Here is a 20,456-nt window from a genome sequence, read left to right as displayed (position 1 = left end):
GCAAATATGTGAACAGTGCAATCCTATACATCTCTACTCAAAAGTAAAAACCATTGAGTGGGATTTACTTCCAGGTTAAGGTGCATAATAACCCATTTAAGGCTGCAGTCTTAAAGTGCTTTCTATGTGTGATGCAGTTTGCTGCCTGAAAGTGCTAAAACAAAAAGCACCTACTTGTCAAGAAAGAGAAATAACAACAACAAAGTTATTAAATCAGCCGGACGGGTGGATGTACTTCCTGTAAGCCCAATTTCCCACCATTTCCTTTGAAAATGGTAATGTTGATACATGTTTGATGTAGATACAATATTTGGACAGCTACCGATCTGATGAGAGGCTCTTCCCAACAAGCCTACTTAGCCAATATCAGAAAATGAACATATACTTTTAAATTATATTTTAATGCAAATAAACAGATGTTGCCTGTATTTAGATCACTCCACTGTAAAAACAGATTTTAAAGCCTAAAAACATTTTATGTTTGTGGCAAAACTACTTTATTTACTCTTACAAGCATTCTCTATTTTTTAAAAAACAACTTTTTAATATTCAAAGAATAACCTTTATGCAAATACTAAGCCTATCACTGGTATCAGACCATCACTTCACATCTCTCATTCATTCTGAGTGGGTGGAAGAAGAGTTTAGCCCCTGGAGCCAACAAGAATCAAGCTCTAATTAATAAAAACTTATTTGACAGATCCACTTATATTTCATGACTAACAGTGCATGATGCAAGGACAAGATTTAACTGACTATCCAAAACTTAGTGCGATAAACTGAAAACATTGTTGATCGGTACTGAGTTGATGGAATATCTGCCCCATAAGAATAGTATAACACAATGCAGTTAGAATTACAAAGTGTAGGATCTCTTGTACATATTATCCTCTCAAAAAATAAATAAATGATGGTATGAAATTTAAAAAAAACACACACACATTTTTCTTTACATTCATTTAATACATTAGGACCTTGGATCTTAAAAACACTTATTACAAAGCAAGTGATTTGAGTAGAACTTATTCCTAAGAATATTTTAAGTCAGAGTATTAACTACAGCATCTTTTTAGATAGATTTTCTTTGTTTACAGGCAAAAGGCAGTAAGGATCAATTCATTCATTTTGTCTTCAGTGCGACTGAAAAAGTGACATAGGAACCACTCCCTACAGCAGGGAGAGCTAACCTGTGGTCTTCCAGATGCTGCTGGACAACAACTCCCATCATCCCTGACCACTGACCATGAGGAGGCCTCCTTGCCCTACAGAAGACTATTTGTGTCAAGTTGCTCTTTCACAGTGGTAGTAGTTTTAAATAAGATGAAACAAAGTTGCAACATAAGCAACACCACACTTCGCTCCATTTCAGCAGCCACTATTCTACAAATGCAACATATGCAGAGATTGAAAGTTGATTAATTCCATATTATTAATCTGGCCCTGTAACGTGCTTACGCTGATGCATAATCTGCAACATCCTACTGAATGCATGAGTTACTTAGGACTTCAACCAAAATTCAAACTGCAGGTGGGTCAAACACCGTGCACAAATATTGCTATTCTTGCAATTAGAGAAGTTTGTGTCCATTTTTTGCTACAGTGCATAATAATGTGTGACTTTCTTTGATGACTAGCATATCACAAATTGTTGTGAAACTCCCTTCAGTTTCACAACCGGTTTGTCATGTGGACGAGTGGGGGGTAAGGGGAACCTACTGCATGATTAAAAATACATTCAGAGCCCCATTGGGATAATGGAATCAGTTTCATAATTCTCTGGACATAAATGTGTTTTAATTCCAAAGGAGTAATATTTCATTTTCTAATTCTTCAGTTCCTTCAAAAGATGTATTTTCAAGAATCTGAGTAATATGAAAGTACAAAACAGTAAAAAACTTTAACATGGATCTTTAAAAATACTGATAAATACAAATTTGTTTTCACAAAATGAGATAGGATTAGAATCCATGATTGAGAAATTCATTGAAAAATGCCTAAATGAGCAGAATGGCACTTCTTAAAATGAGTAAAATATTTGCACAGGAAAAACTGTCAAGGAAGTATGAAACTATTATTAAATTTGAAAGCGTAACTAGGAAATTATTGGAATAGATAGATTAGCTTGGATCTGAAAGACCTTGCCATGTGACTGAAATGCATAGGGGCATGCCAATCCCACCCCACCCCCCAGCTATACTCCCCACCCATTTTCCTCCACTGCCCAAAAGATTGCTCTGTAGTGTTCCCCCTTCCTTGGCAGAGTTTCCAGCAGACACGGGGATTGTAGATGTGGAAGATGTGGGTTGATATACAACCACTCTCACTCTGTGGGTGGAAGACCCATTCCCTCACACAGGAATCTAAAGCCAATCATGTGAGATAGCAATTATTTTTGCCAAGTGAAAATTGGGATAAATCTAGCAAAAAAATGAGGAACTGTTACCCATGAACTAGTTTTAGATTCTACTGAAGAATATATAAGCAAACAATGAAAATAGTGTTGTCAATAGCTGTGAACAAGATGAACTTGCTGCGGCTGAAAGAGCTTTGAGTACCCTGTAGAAAGCTGGTAAATTTCAGCTACAGTATGTTTTGAGAGGACTAATACATGCTGATATGTAAACTTACTTACCTCACCACTAACCACTTAAAATCGTGTCCCTTACAGTCTGTTTCAATACATTCAATGTGAATCTGGAAAATGAAAGATCACAAAAAAAGAATCTAAAATTTCCTCTTAACATTTATTTATATATACAAATAATCTTAGTTCCTGATTCAGGAAGCTGCCTTGTGTGGCTGGAGCAGGTCCAGTTTTCCTGTTTCCACTAAATACATGGAGAAGATAAAACTAATTTAAAGGGACCCTGATTAACTTAACATAGTACTCAAGTACAAGATTTGCACAATGTAACATTTATCACCCAGCTAAAGAATTAGAAAATGATATTCCATTAACTGTACAGAATAGAATAGTACCATCATCTTTATTACAGCCAAAGACCAGCATAGGTTAAAATAGGAACACACAGTAATTTAGGAAATAAAATGGGTAAAATGAGTGACTCAAAGAAGGGGGGATGCATGAGGGAGACTTAAAATCAGCTAGAGAGTTAAGAGCAAGAAGTTGCAAAAGTAACTATAGAAGGAGGGTGCAAGAGAGGGCATGGGTCTTGAGTTTAGGTCTGGTACATGACCCAAACCATTCTTCGGTGAATGTCCATCATAGCAGTGCAAAACCTGGCAGCTGAGTATGTTACATCTGGGTTTGCATCTTGAAGTAGCAAGGAGGTATAGCATTGCTCTGTCTGTGCAGAGAATTGGTGCAGAATTTGCAGGATGAACCTGACACATCTGCATTTCCCCTCCTCGTACCGTGCCTTCCTAAAAGGGCCTTCCTGGATAGCTGAGGGGAAGGCCTGATCTCGGCCAAAGTGAAGGCCCTTTGCTGTTTTGGTATTTCTAGGTTGGTTATATATGGCATTTGGGAATTGAGGTATTTTTTGGTTTAGTATTATAGCTACTTAAGTTCTGAGCCTGCTATGCTGTTCCTATTTCGAATTCAATCTAAAAGATATTAAAGTTCTCCATTATACAAACACTTATGCATCGAGACTTTGCTATCAGAACCATAGCAAGAATTCATAATTTAAATTCAAACACTTCTAATGAGAGGTTTAGAACAGAAAACCCAACATTTTCTCTTCTTTTCATCACCAGTTTATATTTCAATTAGAAATATTTCCCCAAATGGTAATTTCAGAAAACTCTACATAATGATGTTTAGTTTTGCAGAGAAATACACATAAGGCAGGAATGAATAAGAACGTGTACCATTTCTTTTTTAAATAATGCAGAGAAGACTACTTCTCTCCCCCCTTCCCAGGGGCTGCTTTCTGTCAAACATCTCCTTTAATATACAGAACATATACTGGATGTAAACTTAAGTTTAAAAGCAGTTTAATATATAGAATTAAGATGGGGTCATCTGAGGATAATTGCTGGTTAGTTTCTAGTGACTGCTGTACTATTATTTAGTTTGTCTTAATCTTTGTCCAAATATACAGTGTACCAACTATTGTGTATAAAGAATTGCTCATCTTAAATTTTTATGTACTTTTAAGACTCATATACACAAATGACTGTTATAAGATCACTCCTATGTTATAACTCTTGTTCACAATGTTTATGTAACCATACACTCGGTTATGTAAATATTACCTCACTGATTACTGCACATATAACTATTCCAGTCATTCAATGGCTGCACTGTAGTAAGAATGCAAAGGTTCCCATCTTATTTTACCATATTGACTCTAAGCTCTCTTTATCTTCTTTCTACCTTAGAAGCTCAGGTAGAAGAGAGAAGGGTGTATTCTATGCCTAATGAGCAAAGGTGCCTCCAGCAAGGTAGTACTGAGAAATTATACAATACACTGGATGCCCCAACAAACCAGGCAGATAGAACTGCCTCCTTGTGTGCAGGGGTTCCAAGATAAGAAGAATAAGGATGGCACATCCCATATCACTTATACACTTAAGGCCACATAGATCAGGATCAACTCCTAGCTTAAAGGTAAGGTAAAGGTACCCCTGCCCGTACGGGCCAGTCTTGCCAGACTCTAGGGTTGTGCACTCATCTCACTCTATAGGCCAGGAGCCAGCGCTGTCCGCAGACACTTCCGGGTCACGTGGCCAGCGTGACAAGCTGCATCTGGCGAGCCAGCGCAGCACACGGAACGCCGTTTACCTTCCCGCTGGTAAGCGGTCCCTATTTATCTACTTGCACCCGGGGGTGCTTTCGAACTGCTAGGTTGGCAGGCGCTGGGACCGAGCGACGGAAGCACACCGCCGCGGGGATTTGAAACGCCGACCATGCGATCGGCAAGTCCTAGGCGTTGAGGTTTTACCCACAGCGCCACCTGCGTCCCACCTAGGTTTTACCCACAGCGCCACCCGCGCCACCTAGCTTAAAAGGAAACTCCAATTCTCACTTTTGTTACAAAACAAAAATGATCACAATCATTACTAGAGGTCCTAGGAGACTGAGCACCCAAGTTTTAGTCATGTTTGCTCCTGGTGTTGGAGCATATTCACAACATAAATTATGCTTGCTTCTCCATATTAGCCAAAATATATAGAATCAAAGAGGCACGAAATAAATCTCAATTAAAATACAAGCATTTAAAAAGCATACCATGAAGCATAGAACTGTGTTACAGCAATGCTTTTCAAAATAGCAACTGTATTCAAATAAGAGTTAGGAAATGTTTTGCTCTGAAAAAAAGCAATGGGAAGGGAATATATTTATCCTTTACATATCCACAATTGTTCACAATGATGCTGTAATATGACAGCTAAGAAAAACACATCCCTCGTGCATAAGTAGTTTCAGGATGGAACATATTTAATATTGTAAAACAAAAATACAAATTTTCATGATCAGCTGAATTTTGAAAATATTCAGAAATACTCAGAGTTAAGGGAGTTTCTTAAAGGTGAAATATTAAAGGTACAAATGTAAAGGTAGCCTTTTCAGCTGTTTTGATTGTAGAGCAAGCACCTTCCAAGCATAATCACAGTATGTGATAAACCACATATGACATATCCCAAAAGGCAAACATTAATTACAAAAAAGTAAAAAAAGTTGTATCCCAGAAAGGTATGTCTTGGCTCCACTGCAGTTCAACAACTCCTTAAATAATTTGAAAACCTGAGTGAGAAACACAGTCAGTTTGCAAATCATATGAGGATCCGCAAGCAGCATAAAGAAAAAATGTTATCCTTACGTAGGGTGGTATTCAACTAAGCTTTACAAAGAGGAGACCCAGTGAAATTAATAAAAAGTATGTAAGTAAGGTTTAAGGTTGTTACAAAATAGGCAAATAATAAGATTGCATTAACAAATATACTGTATGCAAGACACAATAGGGGTAATAGTCCTGATCAGTTGAAAAAAAAGGCCTCTGCTACAGTCTGATATTTACTTTGATAAAACTGACAGCTGAGCCAACAAACCTAGTTTTGGACTTCAGGTGTGTATGGGTGTGCTACATGATGAAAAAAATGCCTACACACAGGTGGGGGTACCTATGATGTCAGGAGAAAGCTATGTCTTCACTACTTCAACACTTACAGGAAATTTTAAAAGATTAGTACCAGGAAAAGGAGAGGCTAATGATTATGTAATTAAGTTCAACAAGTAGCACAGCTTAAGATCTTCAGGCTCGCAGACCCAAAGGTAACCAAAAATGATTTTCACGTTGTGTACAAAAAGGCTAAGGTTACAGAAATTCAAAAGTGACAAATTCGCTCCACTTCCCAGTGGGGAGGATATACAATGGACCGTGTGGCCACCCACTCCCCACCGGGGGCGGGGGACTTGGTCCCCTGTTGCCTGGGGGATCCCGGCCATGTCAGAGCCCAGTCAGCCAATCCACTGGCCGGGGGGGGGGGGGCATGACCGGGACAGTTTAAACCGAGGAGCGAGCCAGAGGACGTCCTCTTTGGCTCTCTTCCTCAATTCAAAAGTGACAAATACATCCACTGCAACAATCCAGCTGCCTCTTTTACAGAATACAGTGTTACCTCGGGTTAAGAACTTAATTCGTTCTGGAGGTCTGTTCTTAACCTGAAACTGTTCTTAACCTGAAGCACCACTTTAGCTAATGGGGCCTCCTGCTGCTGCCATGCCGCCAGAGCAAGATTTCTGTTCTCATCCTGAAGCAAAGTTCTTAACCCGAGGTAATATTTCTGGGTTAGCGGAGTCTGCAACCTGAAGCGTATGTAACCTGAAGCGTATGTAACCCGAGGTACCACTGTACAGAAATCTGGGAGTTGAGAAGGGAATGGGACATAAGTTGTTCTCACACTGGAAACTCAATGTTCAATTCAGTTTAAGGAACTACTGGATGAGATCCCATGGTCAGAAATATTCAAAGAGAAGGGGGTTTCTTAAAGGTGAAATATTGAGAGCACAAATGCAGATAATTCCAACAAGAAAGAAAAGTGGGAGGCATCTGAAGAAACCACTATAGCTGCATGAGGAATTTACAAATGAGCTGAGATGTAAGAAGGGCCTGTATAAGAAATGGAAGAAAGCTGAAATCATGAAGTAGCCAGCAGTGGCAGTGAGAAGGTCAGGCATAACGAGCTCAGGCTTGCATGAGAGGTTAAAAACAATAATAAAAGGTTTTTCCGGCTATGTTCAAAACAAGAGGAAGAACAAGCAAGCAGTAGGTACTCTGTGTGGAGAAGATGTAAAAGTATAGAAGAAGTACAGTGTCCAGATCAAGGAAAGTCCTAGTACTGCTCTATTCTGCTTTGGTTAGACCACACCTGGAGTACTGTGCCCAGCTCTGGATGCCACAATTTAAGGAGGATATTGACAAGCTGGAACATGTGCAGAGGAAGGCAACCAAGGGTCTGGAAGCCAAACCTTATGAGGGAGTTGAGTATGTTCAGTCTTGAAAAGAGGAGACTGATAGGAGATATAACCATCTTCAAATATCTAAAGGGCTGTCACATGGAAGACTGAGCAAGCTCTTCTTCTGCTCCAGGGGGTAGGACCCAAACCAATGGCTTCAAGTTACAATAAAGGAGATTCTGACTAAACATTGGGAATAACTTTCTGACAGTAAGATCTGTTCAACAATGGAACAGACTCCCTCAGAAGGTGGTGGACTCTCCTCTGTCATTGATACTTTAGTTGAGATTCCTGCATTGCAGGTTGTTAGTCTGGATGACTCTCAAGATCCGCTCCAGCTCTACAATTCTGTGATTTTATTATTCATTTTATTGCAGTGATTTTACAGTTATAGTAACCCTAACTGGTATAATAAAAGTTTCAGAGAAAAAAAGTAATAAAGCTAGTCCCTCCCGCTGCAGCGATGTCCCTGTTATTTTGTGGACTTTCCCTTAAAGGCTGTGCATCTCCCTCTTAATCAGTGAAATAGAATAAATCCCCCACCTCTCACAAATGAAAAATGAAAAAGATATTTTGATAACGTAAGTGAAAGTTATAAAGCTCAGTTTAAGACAAGAGGGAAAAGCAATACTGTCAGCAGCAGGCCGTCTCTACCTTGCCCCAATCTATATTCCATCAGTGCTAAGATTGTGTCTTGAGGGATGCAGACATTTAGATTCGGCTCCCCACCTTTTCATAGAATCATAGACTGGCAGAGTTGGAAGATACTCCCAAGGGTCATGTAGTCCAACCCCCTGCAATGTAGGAATCTTTTTGGCCAGCATGCGGCTTAAGCCCACAACCTCAAGATTAAGAGTATCACACTCTACCAAATGAGGTATCCACAGTCTCAGTGGTCAGTCATATCCCTGCTAATCTGAGTAGACATGGATACATACAGCTCTGGCTGTTAGCACCCACTGCTACACATGCAAACAGCTAGATCAGGGCCAAATCAGGTGAATAAAGTGGTAGAGCTACTTTCCTCAGTAAAGAGCACAGGCAAATTGTTGGGGAAACTAAGAGAACAAAAACACAGGGCCCCAGAGAATTCAACAGAAAGCACATAGTTCCCTTCATACTGATTGCAGCGATTTTCATCCCCTTGCAACTCCATGTAAAATGGCAAAACTTCCACTGACACAAAAATGTTCATTTAAAATTCTCAAGTATTAGGGTTAATATTGTTACTGAAAAGCATAGCTACTTGCATATTTTCCATACCCTAGATATAGACTTTTCCAAGCAATGTGAACTGAAATATTTCAGGATTCCCTAGTCCCAATGAAAAATTCTCATCTTTTGAAGGGACAGGCTCACAAGTCATTCACTAGACAAATAATGAATATATTTGTCCTGTTGTATAAAAAGTACTTTTTGAATACTAAAAGTACACCATAAATTTATTTTACTTTACTTGTTACATTTTATCCTGTCCCATCTCTGATGTTTGGAGGCGATGTACACTGTGCTAGCTCTCTCTGTATGATCCTCACCTTGCAAGTGTGTGGCTGGGAACTTGAACCCTGGTCATTCTAACTACTAAACCAGAAACAGCCAACACAATGACCTCCACATGATGTTGGACTACAACTCCCATCATCCTTGCCATTGGCTATGCTAGCTGGAGCTGACAGGATTTGGAGTACAGTGGTACCTCAGGTTAAGAACTTAATTCGTTCTGGAGGTCTGTTCTTAACCTGAAACTGTTCTTAACCTGAAGCACCACTTTAGCTAATGGGGCCTCCTGCTGCTGCACCGCTGCTGCACGATTTCTGTTCTCATCCTGAAGCAAAGTTCTTAACCCGAGGTAATATTTCTGGGTTAGTGGAGTCTGTAACCTGAAGCGTATGTAACCTGAAGCATTTGTAACCCGAGGTACCACTGTATATCTAACAAAATGTGGAAGGCTCCATGTTGACTATCCCTGCACTACATTGTGCTGGAGGCAGTTTGCTTCTAAATAGTGTACTGTACTGTGCTTGAAACCACAGGAATTGAGAGTAATGTTGCGCTCAGGTCCTGTTTACGGTTTTCCCATAGGCATGTGGCTGGCTACTGCGAGAATAGGATGCTGGACCAGAACAGGTAATTAGCCTGTCCCAGCAAAGCTCTTCTTATGTGCCATGGTCTATTATGATTATGATACTCTGCATGTGTGTGTTTTAAAACTCTGCTACCATTCCTGAAGGATGTAAGGAATACTAGAAGTTGCCTTATTCTGAGACAAACCACTGGCCCATCTAGTTCAGAAGTGTCTACCCTGACTGGCAATGATTCTCAGGCAAGAGACTTCCCCACCAAAAAGAGCCAACTCCTGGGGGCCAAGGTCCCTTCACCTTCCCCAAACAAGATATTTGAGGGTGCTAGCACCCCCCCAGGTGATGGGCAAACGTTGTGGGTGCACCCCATCTATTATGCAGGGCAGTGCTTACCCTGTCCCCCCCCAAAAAAAAATGTTATTCAGGCTGCCAGCCCTGTTCCCAACCCGATCTGGAGATGCTGGCCAAAGAGGATGCAGTACTACTGCGTTACGACCCTTCCCCTTGAGTTTCCCGGTACAGCAGGTACGTCACTGTCGGCCCTAAAACCACCGACGCCCATGATCAGTCCTGCTGACTTTTGGGAAGGGCGCCATCCTACCTAGCGGTTGCACCTCTTCCCCTCCCCGCACCTTGTCATAGTACCAAAGAACCCGAAAATTAAGACCCTGCGGCGCGCGTGCTGGCACACACATACACACGTTAAGCCTAACCCGCGCTGACCCGACCCCGGCGGCAATTTTGCAGGCTCCAGAAATGCAGCCACTTCTGGGGAGGGTCCCCGCGGAGTTCGCAGCCTCCTGGAAGCCCCGCCCCCTCTGGACCCCGAGGTCACAATCTGCAGGCGCTCGCGCAAACAACCAAGACCGCGGAACGGCTGTGTGTGTGTGTGTGTGTGTGTGTGTGTGTGTGTGTGTGTCGCGAGCGCGCGCGCGCGCGCTCGGTGGAGAAACGTCGCCCCCTTCTCCACTCCCCCCCCGCACAACCGCGACCCTTCGCCTCAAGCCTGCGCTGCCACCGCCGTCGCGGGGGGGGGGGGAGAACGGAAAAGATGGGAAAGAGGGAAAAAATAATTTCTCTCAAATATATAGAGTTACACACATTACGCCCTCTCCTCCCCTTCGTCAGCTGAACCCCGCCGCGAACCCGAAGTCCGCCCCTCACTCACCCTCTCTGGACGCTACAGCCGCGGACATGTCCTCTCGCGAGCTTTGGCGGCGAGAGTTTACAAAAGTCGAGGGAGAGGAGGAGGAGGAGGAGGAGGTGGGGGCGCGAGAGAGCCGGTGGGGGGGGGGTGCGTTGGTGGGCGTGGCGGGGAGACCCAGCGCGCTCGGCTGATTGGGCGTCGCTTCAGCGCCGAAGCGCCAGGCGGGCAAAGGTGTTTGCGGAGGGGAAGGCGCGCGACGCTCCCTCGCGTTAAGACCGTTGGCTTTCCTCGGGGAGAGGGGGGTGGGGAGAGAGCTGCCCTTGGCGCCACCTCTTCCATCCGGGTGTTTTCCCACCTTTTTTCATCCCCCCCGCCAACCTTTTCCACCTCCTGCTTCTTTTGTAACTTTCTGAGGCGAGTTGGCACAAGTCGCGCGAAGTTGCCAGTAATGGCAGCCGGAGCCACCTCACACTTGGGAAGCTTCTTTAAAGCGTTTCCCTCCTTCTTCACGGAACAAAAATGCGTATAAACGAAATGTTTAGGAGCGCGCGAGGAAAGGCTTGCGGCACCTTAAAAGGCACCAGCTGCAGCCCCTAACCCCGTTTACCTGGGAGAGAGCAGCATTGAATTTAATAGGATGTACAATAAAGGGAGGAAATGTAACGAACAAACAAACAACGGTTCCCAGCCATTACCTCATAACTTTCTCATAAGACTACACAGTGAATTCGATGTTAAAAGGGGAAACTTTTTATTTCATATTTCTTAACTAGATTGTTATTTTAACTTCATAATAAAAGCTTTGAAAACTTAAAAAATTAACAGAATTTCCTTTTCACCAGACCTGATGAGGATTGCGCTTTAAGAGATTTATTTGGCTGTGCAGCCAACAGTCCTACCAGGAGTAGACCCACTGAAATGAAAGGGCTGTGTCCATTAATTTCAATGGGTCTCCTCTAAGTAGGGCTGGCATTGAATCTCTCCTGTTGCGGCAGATGCTCTGGTGGCCTCAGGACCTTGCTTCAGGGCACAAAAATAGATGCCACAAATCTTTCAAAAGTGCTACAAAGCTGCACATTCTCAGGGTCACATACTGCAAATTAGTTGCCTCCTCTTTCCCCTTCCTGTTTTAATCCACAGTCAGTGCAGTTAAAGGTGAAATTTTCCTCCAGCCTTCATATTTTCATAAATCTATGTGGTCAGCACACTTTCAAGCAGCAAAATTTTCCTATTGTTAACCATCACCAAGACAGGAAATGCTGTGCCTAATGAATTCCTTCCTGTCACACAGATGTTACAAAGGTGTTGGAGACCTTGCCAGAAATCAAAAGCAGTGGCTGTCTTATCTGTAATCGCGATTGTACAAAACTAAGGGTTGTTTGATTGTTAATTTTTAAAAGCATAGTGGTCAAGGGTCTGCTATTATTTACTTACATTTATATCCTGTATTTCTTTTGTCATGGAATCCAAAGGAGTGTGTTGTAAATGTTGGGCACTTTATTTTTAAAATCAAATAGCCATTTCACTTGGCTACAAATACATGAATTTGAGTTGGTTATTTGCTTAGCTCCAATACCCAGCCTATATCCTCGATTTCTCACCTTGTCACAAAAGTTGGATGCCCCCACCCCCACTCTTTGCAATATTCCAGGCAGTTCCAGGCACTAACATCTCTTGGAAAAATTAACGCATGGCAGAAACTGTTGTAGCTTTAATAAATATTATTTATTCACATATTTACACCTACAGTCCACGTGGAGAGAGTCCAGATCTTACATGTTCATTTCAAGAGGAGTTTGTTCCCCACAGCAGTTCAGCACTGGAGTCAAAGGCATCTCTCCCAGCCAGTCTGCCCAAGATCACTTGCTCCCTTTTTTCTCCCCCTTGTTCCTAGCACACCTTGCTAAAGACACTCTTTTCCTGTTTCTTCACACTCAGTTACTCTGGCAGTCTGCCCAGGCCCAAGATTGCTCTCAGGTGGGCCATCAACACCTTTTGTCATGTTAATGCCTCTATCCCAGGTGGAAAGCAAGTTTAGCCTGTATTTTGCCCACTCACCTGCAATCTTCCCTTCAGTACTCCAAATAATCAAAATCCTACCATTTTTAAATTTCTATGGTTTAAGGGCGGGTTCCCCCCTCTATAACAGTATTTACTACATTTTAAACACCTGCACACTCCTACACAGAGCTGGGGTTCTTCCCCTTTGGTGGTTTTTTTTGTTTGTTTGATTTTTGTTTTTTTGTTTTTTTGAGGTTGGTTAGGCTAAGAGATTGTGAACTTCTTTTGGTTACTAACAATGAAACCCCATCCATGTTTGTTCAGAGGTAAATCCTATTGAGATGGACACAATAATAGTGGATGTATTCTGCTTTAGGTTTTTCTACAGTGTTTCCCCAGTGCTACCACATTATTATTATCTGGAGGGACAGCAGCATAGCACAAGCAAGTCTAAAAATAAAGTCTGTGATACGGAATATGCAGTGATTGGAAATGAAACAGAGTGACCACCCCAAATGTTTACAAGCTCAAACAATATTGAAAGTGGGGTTGTGTGTTACTTCCCCAAAAGCATGATGAGCACAAATCACAATAAATACACAATAAAAAGGACGTCTGGAAGGGATCTTAGCTACTAGGCTACAAAGCATTTTGTTACAAATCCCCACTTGTACATCTGTTTCAGACCAAAGAACCCCCAAAGTGGTGTGTTCCTGATGGAAAATGCAGTTGAATTTAGCATTAGTTATGCTGACAAACTATGTGCAAGAGCTTGAAGAAAATGTCCAGAGGAAAGCAGCCAGATTAGTTTAGCATTTCTGTAAACAAAAGTATTACCATTGAGTCTCCTTTAAGTCCTTAACAATTGTGTTTTTCCAAAAATAATCATAAGAAAATAACCTGACTTTATTGCAGAACTAAACGGGCTTCTCAAAAGAGAGTATGGAGCCAGTTTTCAGTTTCCAAAACCAAAATCAAGATAAAAGGTGTATTATTAGATCTCAGAAAAAGAAAGCATACATATGGAATGGGGAAATGTTCCATGAGTGTTTTACCCTGGAGTATATCTAATTAGGCAATCCCATTTTCTAATCCTTGCCAAAGATGGTGTAGCATCCTGGTCCTTTTGTTTCTTCTTATTCACAAATACTACCCAAAAAAAGTTGGGTGGGAGGAGATGCATACGTTTAAAGCACATATAGAAAAGCACTAGATAAAAGTGTGGCACTGATAATACTACTAATAGATGTCCTGTGTTTCTGGTTGCTGGGCAACCGACTTGAGAGTCCAGGAGGTTTTAAGTGCTCCTGATCCTGAATATATTATTTTCTATATAAATTCTCCCTGCACTGAAGAAGTTTATAGGAGATTTTAAATGTAAGCAGAAACATTGGAACTTGCACCCAGTTTCATAATGGGCTGGGCTAGATTGGAACCTCATTGTCACAGTGACCATGTAAACATACACTACCCTCAAATCCAGAGATGCAACTGCCAGTTTTTGAATCAATACAAGTTTGGTAGCTCTCTCGGGGTCCAATGGTGGGTAAGCAGGCAAGATTCACTTCCCACTTGCATAATTTATATTGAAAGCTCCTTGGGGACAGAGAGATCTTTTTTATTTTTGTTTACAGAAGTCTGTTAAACTCTGTAAATGTGTGTTGATGGTGCTGAATAATAATAATAAATGAGGAGCTGGATATTGCACCTCACAGTAGGAAGCATGGGTACATGGAAGCAAAGACATCACTTTGGACATTCTGCAAAAGAGCAGGAATCCATCCAGATCAAGCGAGAGAGACTGGCTAGGTTAGCGCTGTCTTTGGGCATCCCAATGGGGCCAGAATCTACTCTCAATTTTTTTATATACAAATGGTCTGTTTTCCCTTCAATGTCTGGGGGTGGGTGGTCAACACTTTGAGCAGTCTTTCAAGTTCCATGATTTGTAAGCAGCAATGAGCTCAGTTGCAGCCACACTGGAACTGAAGTTGATGCAACAAGGACCAACTAGCAAGAACTTGAAAGGGTGTCTGCTTGCAAGCAAGTTCAAAAAGTCAATGAGCAAGTTCAGAACCTCCAGCCTGCTTCACAATTGGTCACACCAGCTCAGAACCTCATTGTCATAGCAACCATGAAAAGATTACATCATCATAGTGACCATGGAAAGATTACATAATCATAGTGACCATGGAAAGTTTTCCTGGGTTCTAGAGCTGCAATTACCACTTTCTGAATCAATTACAAAATTATTGTTACAAAAGCCCAGTGCCAGTCCCTCTCTCTGCCAAGCCATGGCAAGAGCACATGGGATCTCAGACGCTCACACAGGGTCTGTGTCCCTTTGGAGAACAGAAGACACAATGGAGGCCGTCATGCTTTAAGAAATAGGATTTATTCATCTATTTACACCCTCAGTCTGCATGGAGAGAGTCCAAATCTTACAGCATGGCCCAAAGCATTAATCAAAACCCTGGCAGTTACTAATTTATAGGCTTTACTCCAAATCTCTAACAATATGTATGCTAGCTCTCACAGGGTCCACTGATGGTTAATTAGGCAAGTGTCCTGAACCCCTAGCCTACCTGGAAGCAAGTCAGTATGTCAAGTCCCCAGTCCAGGGTTAATCCACATGTCCAAACCGAAGCAGTCCAACAGAGATCCTGAAGCATCAAAGCCAAGATCTATCAACATGCTGCCTTTTTAATACTTTGCATGCTGATTGCAGCATCTGGGCTTGATGAAGCATGTGGCCCTCACCTGTTCCAAGCCTACTCCAGCTGAGGAATCACACACCTTCTCCCAGAGCTAGCAAGCCCCACCTGGCCAGCTAGGGAGCTGGGCTGTGGGCCATTGCCTGCCTTAGTCTCCTGGAGCACCACTCCTGCTGCACCCTATGCCTTAGAGCCTGCTGTGTTCATGGGGACAGGGGCCCCTCTGGCTCCTGTGCACTGGCCCCCATCCTCTCGTCATCCTCCATCACCTTGAGAGTACTTCCTACTACACCAACATCTCCTTCCCTATCCCCAGCTTACCCCGGTGTGTCCCAGTCCCAGCTACACCTCTCGCTAGGATCCTCTTCCTCCTTCCTGTTGTCCTGCCAGTTCATGACAGCAAGGTTGCCACCTGGAGTAGACAAGACATTGGGGACCAATATTAGTGGTCAGGGAAAGCCTGTGTCTCCTGTTTATTTAAAGTGTTTAATCATGTGCTTCAGCTGAAAACATTTCCCAGAGTGGCTTGCAAATGTAACCGATCAGCAGTCACCGACCTCACACTTACAATTCAAAAGACACAGCACGAAAGGAAAAGAGATTGGGATGGAGGAAGAAACAACAAAAGCAAACTCTTCACTGTTTCTAATTACTCCAGAAGTAGCCCTCCAGATGTTGGACTATAGCCCCTGCATGGCCAATGGTCATTGTATGATGGGAGTTGTAGTCCAGCAACATTTGGAGGGCACCACATTAGATATCTCAAAATAAATAGACATCAGTCAGGGCTGGATATTTGCTTCAAACACAGCTTTAGAGATTCTACAAATAACAAGAGGGAGAGGCAACAAAGTATTGCTGTGTGGAGTGCTGCTATTTAGAATCCCATCCATTCCACCAACAACAACCACTCATTTTCTACACAAAATAGTCAGCATTCTGTGTCCACTGAGCAAACTCAATCTTCATCATACTGTTTTTGGTGTACCTCCCACTCCTATTTTTTAATATTTCTGAAAGTCTTGGAGTTCTACCAACCCTACTGATACCTCCGCTCACGTGTATGTGTGTGGTACTCTTGGCTACACAAGCAGCAGCGCTCACAGCCACTCACAACATTGTGGCGCTCACAACATTGGAAATAGAAGGAATGATATCAAAATAAAAATGTTCTCCGGTTATAGGGATGGGGGAGAAATTCTATTCAGTTCACATCTGAAGGCAAACTTGTCTAATTCTGCACTTCTAATTCTGAAACAATATGCAAACAGAGACAAAACTGTCATTTGAAATTTTGCAATGCGGTTCTCCAGCCAAATAATATGTATGAAAACGCACATGCTAGGGTAAAATGTGCATATAAAGGCACACATTAGCAACAATAACATACAAAAATGCATATTAGGTTGAAATGCTTTGCAAAAATATGTATATTAGACAAAATCACATATAAAAATGTGTACAGTATATAGTAGGATACATTCACACAAAAAGGCTGAAGAATTTTAATGGGAACTTGAAAACAAAAATTGCAAACTGGTATGGAAACATGGGCATAACCAGAATTTTTGTTAGGGGGGCAGGCCTTTTGTTGGGGGGGGGGAGAACCTCAGGTTGCTATGTATTTTAATTGATTTTTATTGATTATGAGGGAAAGCTGCCCCCCCCCCGGCTACACCCATGTATGAAAATGTAGGGATCTGAACGCAGGACTGGAAAAATGAGAAACTGAAGAAACCAAAATGCATGAGATTCTTCCATGCCAACTGATTAATGTTAGGAGGTGCTCCAAATAAATCTAAATCAATCAATAAATACTTGTAAAAGAAAATATAGAGAGTGATATCCAATGATGTGTGACTGGATTTCCCTTCTCTCTTCTATCCTCTGCAGCCCCCAAAATTGTTCTGCAGGGTCCCCACCCCTGCCTTTGCAGCAGATCTGGTCTGCATGTGGGGGGCTGCAGGGCAGAGCAATCCCATTGGAGTAGCAGGAATCCATGCAGAACTGAGTATCACCCAGGGTCACTAGAACATGATAATAATGGAAATACATTTTATAACAGCCAGGATACCAGGGGAAAAGAAGTTCAAATACTTTGAGGTTTAGTTTACTTTAACTACAACTCTGGTGCCAAACTTTTTTTTTTAATGAACAGCTTTTATATCTTCTTTCTCAGCTGAATTGAAAGGCTTTGCATGGAGGCTTTAGCAAAACGAAGAGAACACTCAGTCCTAGCAACAAAATGAAAAACAGAACAAGCATCCTAAGAGAAAACTAAGCCCAGTTTACCCCTCGGATATACAGCTCTAACATTTTTTTAGTTGTCACTCCTCTAGTGGTGCTATAGTACTCCCCCTCCATGTGTGTTTTTTTTTTTTTTGTTTTTTAGTGTGGCATCTTATCCAGAGTGAATTCAATCCAGTTTGCTGTCTAGATGAACTTGGACTGCAATTGTTTTCATAGTGACCAATCAGGATGTTGGTAACTGGCCCAGTCTGGATTTCACTGTTAGACACGACAGGTTGACATTGTTCAGAAGAAATGAGTTATGAAGCTTTTATCACATCTTTTTAGCTTGCCATCTGCTATTAATAGCAAATATCTTTTCCCTGTTCTAACTCCACAAAGATTATAAAGTAACCACTCACATGGGAGGCATTTTTCAATCTATTTAATATATGAACAGAAAGTGTTATTGGCAAATTTTTTTGACCAGCTCAACATAGTTAGAAGGAGGAACACAAGCGATTGCAGCAACTGGCCATCAGCAGTCTCTGAATATAAAATAATCTCATCTAATGCACTGGACTATAGGCAGTCCTATAAGTATTTAAATTCAGAGTGGGGCTGCAAGTCTGCTTCTAGTTAGAGTAAGGCTAAGTTACACAGTCACTGCATCAGAGCTCCCAGTTGGACACACTTGCAAGTACATAGGAACACCAGAAGCAATCTTCTACAAAGTCAGACCATTAGTCCATCTAACTCAATCTTGTCTACACTGACTGGCAGCAGCTCTCCAGAGTTTCAAGCAGGGAGTCTTCCCAGCCCTATAGGGAGATGCTGAGAACTGCACCTGGGACCTTCTGGATTCAAAGCAGATACTCTACCACTGAGTGACGACCTTTCCCTAAAATAGTTGTGTAGTGGACAAGTCCAGTGTTAGCACAAGGCATGTTCAGGCAGGTGCTGGACACCTGTCATCCCCCTCACACACGATGAGATATTGGCACTATGGGGCTGAGCAGCTTCTGACTGCCATCTTGAATTTGTCCCCAATACCCCAGAAATAGGGACGTCCTAAGTAAAAGTGGGACATTCCAGGATCAAATCAGAAACCAGGACGGCTTCTGTAAATCTGGGTCTGTCCCTGGAAAATTGGGGCCCTTGGAGGGTCTGCATTCTGACATGAGGAGAGGTGCAAAGAGCATATCTCTGGGGCAAACATGGCGGTAGCTGAGGTAGTACAAGTCCCCCCACCCCAGTTGATGGGGATAGCTGATGAGGGGGGCACTCACAAACCATTGTGTGGTCCTCTTTTTCTGCTCTTTTAGGTGCGACAGCCATTTGATGTTATGTTACATATCCCACAATGGGCATTTTGCATTGTATTACATCCGCATGGCAGCCATTTTGTGACTGGTACCCATTCTTAAAATTCCCAAAGGCCCCAACAGGCCCCCCAAGAGTGGTGACCCTTTGAATGCATTGCACTTCACAGGCCAGCCACATGCATAACTGCATTTTTTAAAAAAGTATTTGTACTCCTTTTCTTCCACAGGATTTGCTCTTGAGAAATGTCACTGGGGAAGCTGCCTTAAATCAACAACAGTACTTACACACCAGCAGGCGTGACTTCTCTGCGCTGGTAATATGAGACTTTGCCTGTATCTATGAAAATGACGCCTGGAAACGTAAGCTAAGAACAACTCCTGCTTTATATATAGAAACTGTTTTATTTGCAGACCAGACCCAGAATAAATAGTGAGGTAATTTTTAAGAGGAACCCAGAACTGTAGTCTGTTAATGTTAACCAAACAATGGAACACAGTTTTGCCTCTTGATTTCTGGAAGACATTCATTATCGAAAGACTAGTAGCCTCTTGTTGAAGGCAGCGCCTTTTGCATTTATAGTATGAGTCACAATACTTTCTCTTTGAGGTTCTTCCAGAACACTTTCTGCATCCTGATCCTATGCAGTGGGAAGGAAGCCCCACTGAGTCCAACAGGGCTTACTCAAAAGAAAGTGTTCTTAAGCGGGACCTGCAAGAACATGTTGCAGCATGAGGTTTCTGTTCAGGAGTTTGAGAGAAGCTAACCATGTCCTTTTACAGGAAACTCCATTCCATTTTCCCTCCTCAATTAATTTTGAAACAAACGAACAAACATACATAAGGGGGAGAAACAAACAAACAAACAAACAAACAAACAAACAAACAGAAAAAGAGCTCTTCTGGATCTCACCAAAGGTGAGGATAACTTGGGGAATGGGAAGACTTTGAGAATCTCTGTGGTATGTATTAAAAAGAGGAGGCCTATAGAATAATGCAGCTGCTGTGCAAACCAAACCAAAAGCATAGCTGTCAACTTTTCCCTTTTCTTGCGAGGAATCCTATTCGGAATAAGGGAATTTCCCTTTAAAAAAGGGAAAAGTTGACAGCTATGCAAAAGTAATGTTTGGAATCCTACAGCACACTGTGTGTGTGTCATTATTTAGACCATCTATTATGCAAGTTGAAGTGGATCATTCTTTTCCATTGAAAAGCTGATCTTGTGCTTAAACGTTCCTCTCTTCAGACCTGTGGATTTGCAGATGCAGGTCCCTACAGTAGAATGCTTCCTCTCCTTTTTTTCCCCTTTGGCCTTTGGGATGTGCCAACTCCTATTATTAGGCTTTGTTGGCCCTGCCCATTTGTCATGGTTCTACACCAGCTGAAGCGGGAGAAAAGGGGAGGGCAATAAATAAGCAGCCCCCATTTACACAGGACTAGCGTATCACTGCTTCCAAGTGCTGTCCTCCTGCCTTCATTCAGTGTACAGAGGGTAGGTACATGTTCAAGATGCTGTGTTGTTCCTAACTATTAAGAAGA

The 20,456-nt window shown here is 42.2% G+C and overlaps 1 protein-coding gene and 1 long non-coding RNA gene across 8 annotated transcripts in view; one reads left to right on the top strand and one right to left on the bottom strand.

The window, feature by feature from the left end:
* Positions 1 to 15,339, bottom strand: part of MRTFB (myocardin related transcription factor B) — a 99,491-nt gene extending 84,152 nt beyond the window's left edge. Inside the window, exons 1-2 of one of the 5 annotated variants that reach the window (XM_081839569.1) lie at positions 15,238 to 15,339; positions 2,633 to 2,694 (exon numbers count right to left, since the gene is read on the bottom strand). In XM_081839569.1, the coding sequence (XP_081695695.1) occupies positions 2,633 to 2,694; positions 15,238 to 15,324 (149 nt within the window). In that variant the 5' untranslated portion in view covers positions 15,325 to 15,339. Of the gene's footprint in view, positions 1 to 2,632; positions 2,695 to 5,197; positions 5,263 to 10,139; positions 10,273 to 10,675; positions 10,744 to 15,237 lie in introns of those variants that run through there. The other 4 variants (XM_081839572.1, XM_081839570.1, XM_081839571.1 and 1 more) reach the window with 4 other exon arrangements.
* Positions 10,899 to 20,456, top strand: part of LOC309329365 — an 11,546-nt gene continuing 1,988 nt past the window's right edge. For 2 of the 3 annotated variants that reach the window (XR_014151080.1, XR_014151081.1), the window contains exons 1-3: positions 10,899 to 11,809; positions 12,910 to 12,981; positions 19,148 to 19,280. This is a non-coding gene — a long non-coding RNA (uncharacterized lncRNA). The remainder of the gene's footprint in view (positions 11,810 to 12,909; positions 12,982 to 19,147; positions 19,281 to 20,456) is intronic. The other variant, XR_014151079.1, reaches the window with a different exon arrangement.

Source organism: Podarcis erhardii (genome assembly GCF_964252035.2).
Source record: "Podarcis erhardii genome assembly, chromosome: 14".
Classification (NCBI taxonomy): Eukaryota; Metazoa; Chordata; class Lepidosauria; order Squamata; family Lacertidae; genus Podarcis; species Podarcis erhardii.
This window is presented reverse-complemented; position numbering and strand designations above follow the sequence as displayed.